We start from the raw sequence: 2,258 nt of genomic DNA, 5'->3' as shown, positions 1-2,258 counted from the left end.
CCATATCTAAGACGATCTAGCCATGTCCGTCCGTCTGTCCGTCTGTTTGTTGAAATCACGTTACAGTCTTTAAACATAGAGATATTGAGCTGAAACTTTGCACTAATTCTTTTTTTGTCCATAAGCAGGTAAAGTTCGAAGATGGGCTATGTCGGACTATATCTGTATATAGCCCCCATTTCTTAATTTAGTGCGAATAATCAATGCCAATATTTTCAACTTTTTAATGTTAAAAATTTAAAAAAAATATATATTGTTGCTTTCGAACGTTGGCGGTTTTAAATTTGAATATCTGATGATTCAAGACTTTTAGTTTCAGATGGGGACTAAAAAGAGAGAGATTTAATTAAAAAAAAACACTACTTATTGTCTAATATTGTACATCGATCAATATACCTGCATAATTTGACTTTTTATCCATGACCAAGGTTTTTCCTTTAGCACAAACAATTTGAATATCAACGGTGCTTCCAGTGCAAGAAAAGTGTACAGAAATATGGCAAAGTAGATTTCTCTGCAGACGTATAGGGGTATGAATAATAAAATCCTTGGCATACCCATCATAATAAAAAGTCGGCATAACGTTTTGGTACTAAAATAATGAAAATACAAAACTTTGTGAGTTCGTGTGAGGGTGGTTGACATCGATGATCCCAATAAGATAATTGGCACCTATCGGAATGGCTCTGACAACCATTAAAGTACTTACGTTTCTACGATAACACTTTTAGCTGTTTCTGCATTCATTATCCTTATGCGAATTCGGATTATGTGACAAACCACACAAGTAAATGTTACAAAACTTGAGAATAACGCAAACATCACAACACAGAAACACAATGTTCTACCTGAAGAAAAAAGAAATATAAAATAAGGATTTCAATTGTCTTTTATTTATCCTTTTCTATTCTATTTACTTCGTTCCAATGAATTCACAATAAACAACATCATTGGTACACCCCAAACGTAAATAGCATACACCACATAGCGTATCTTTTCATTCTTCTGCCACAACTCCTTAAATGTTATCCAAACCTCAAAACATATAACATTCATGGAAAGAAATATGGTCACATTAAAGTATGAGCCAAACACTCCTGCAATGTGAAAAAGTCGAATACATTTCGTAAACCACTGTAACAGTCTTCATGTGTTGGAATACCTACCTATGACACGGGTTACAAGCTCCATACCATCATAGTTCCAGATAAAATTCACAAATATTATGAACCAACTATGACCCATCACCACGGAAGTCAAATACCACACGAAGAGTCGGAAACGCAGGTTGCCTTGAAACTCCTTAACGACACTGTACATATATATGGTCAGCAGATACAGCAACTTCGATAGAACTAAACCTATACGCAAAAAAATTTAAACGAAATTTTTACTATTATTACTCCCCAATAAAAACTAAAATTTATATACTTTCCAGACTTATAACAAGTAAAAAAGGCATTCAATTCGGCCGGGCTGAACTATGGATACCCCCCACCACGGGTATATACGTAAACCCCCTTTCGTCATAATCAGGTGAAAATCGCATAACTTAAGCACCCAAATTCGGCACGGACACTGAGTGGTCCGATCAGAACCATATTTGGCTCCTGTATTGGTAGGCCTAAAACTATTCACTGTTTTAAATTTCAGCGAAATCGGTTAAGAAATAAAGCTTTTATGGGCTTCAGACCCTTTATCGAGGAGATCGGTCTATATGACAGCTATATCTAAATATAGTCCGATCTGTACCATATTTGGGTCGGATGTTGGGAGGCTTAAAACTACGCACTGTTCGAAATTTCAGCAAAATTTTATAAAAAAATAACGCTTTTATGGGCTTCAGACCCTATATCGGGAGATCGGTCTACATGGCAGCTATATCTAAATATAGTCCGATCTGCACCATTTTTGGGTCAGATGTCGGGAGGTTTAAAATAACCCACTGTTTTTTGATTTCAGCGAAATCGGATAATAAAAAAAGCTTTTATGAGCTTCAGACCCTTTATCGGGAGATCGGTCTATATGGCAGCTATATCTAAATATAGTCTGATCTGAACGATATTGAGGTCGGACGTCACGAGGCTAAAAATAACTCACTGTTTCAAATTTCAGCGATTTCGGTTAAAAAATAAAGTTTTCATGGGCTACAGACCCTTTATCGGGAGATCGGTCCATATAGCAGCTATATCTAAATATGGAACGATCTAATCCATATTTAGGTCAGGTGTCGGGAGGCTTAAAATAACTCACTGTAT

General features: G+C 36.0%; 1 protein-coding gene across 1 annotated transcript; it reads right to left on the bottom strand.

Moving 5' to 3' along the window:
- Positions 1–210: 210 nt before the first annotated feature.
- Positions 211–1,354, bottom strand: LOC106092009 (uncharacterized). Its single transcript, XM_013258738.2, has 5 exons — positions 1,167–1,354; positions 918–1,097; positions 710–848; positions 397–592; positions 211–326 (listed from the first exon to the last, which is right to left on the bottom strand). Exons 1-5 carry the CDS (start codon positions 1,318–1,320, stop codon positions 279–281), a joined length of 717 nt encoding a protein of 238 aa, XP_013114192.2. The 5' UTR covers positions 1,321–1,354; the 3' UTR covers positions 211–278.
- Between the last annotated feature and the right edge of the window lie 904 nt (positions 1,355–2,258).

Source organism: Stomoxys calcitrans, chromosome 1, assembly GCF_963082655.1.
Source record: "Stomoxys calcitrans chromosome 1, idStoCalc2.1, whole genome shotgun sequence".
Classification (NCBI taxonomy): domain Eukaryota; kingdom Metazoa; phylum Arthropoda; class Insecta; order Diptera; family Muscidae; genus Stomoxys; species Stomoxys calcitrans.
This window is presented reverse-complemented; position numbering and strand designations above follow the sequence as displayed.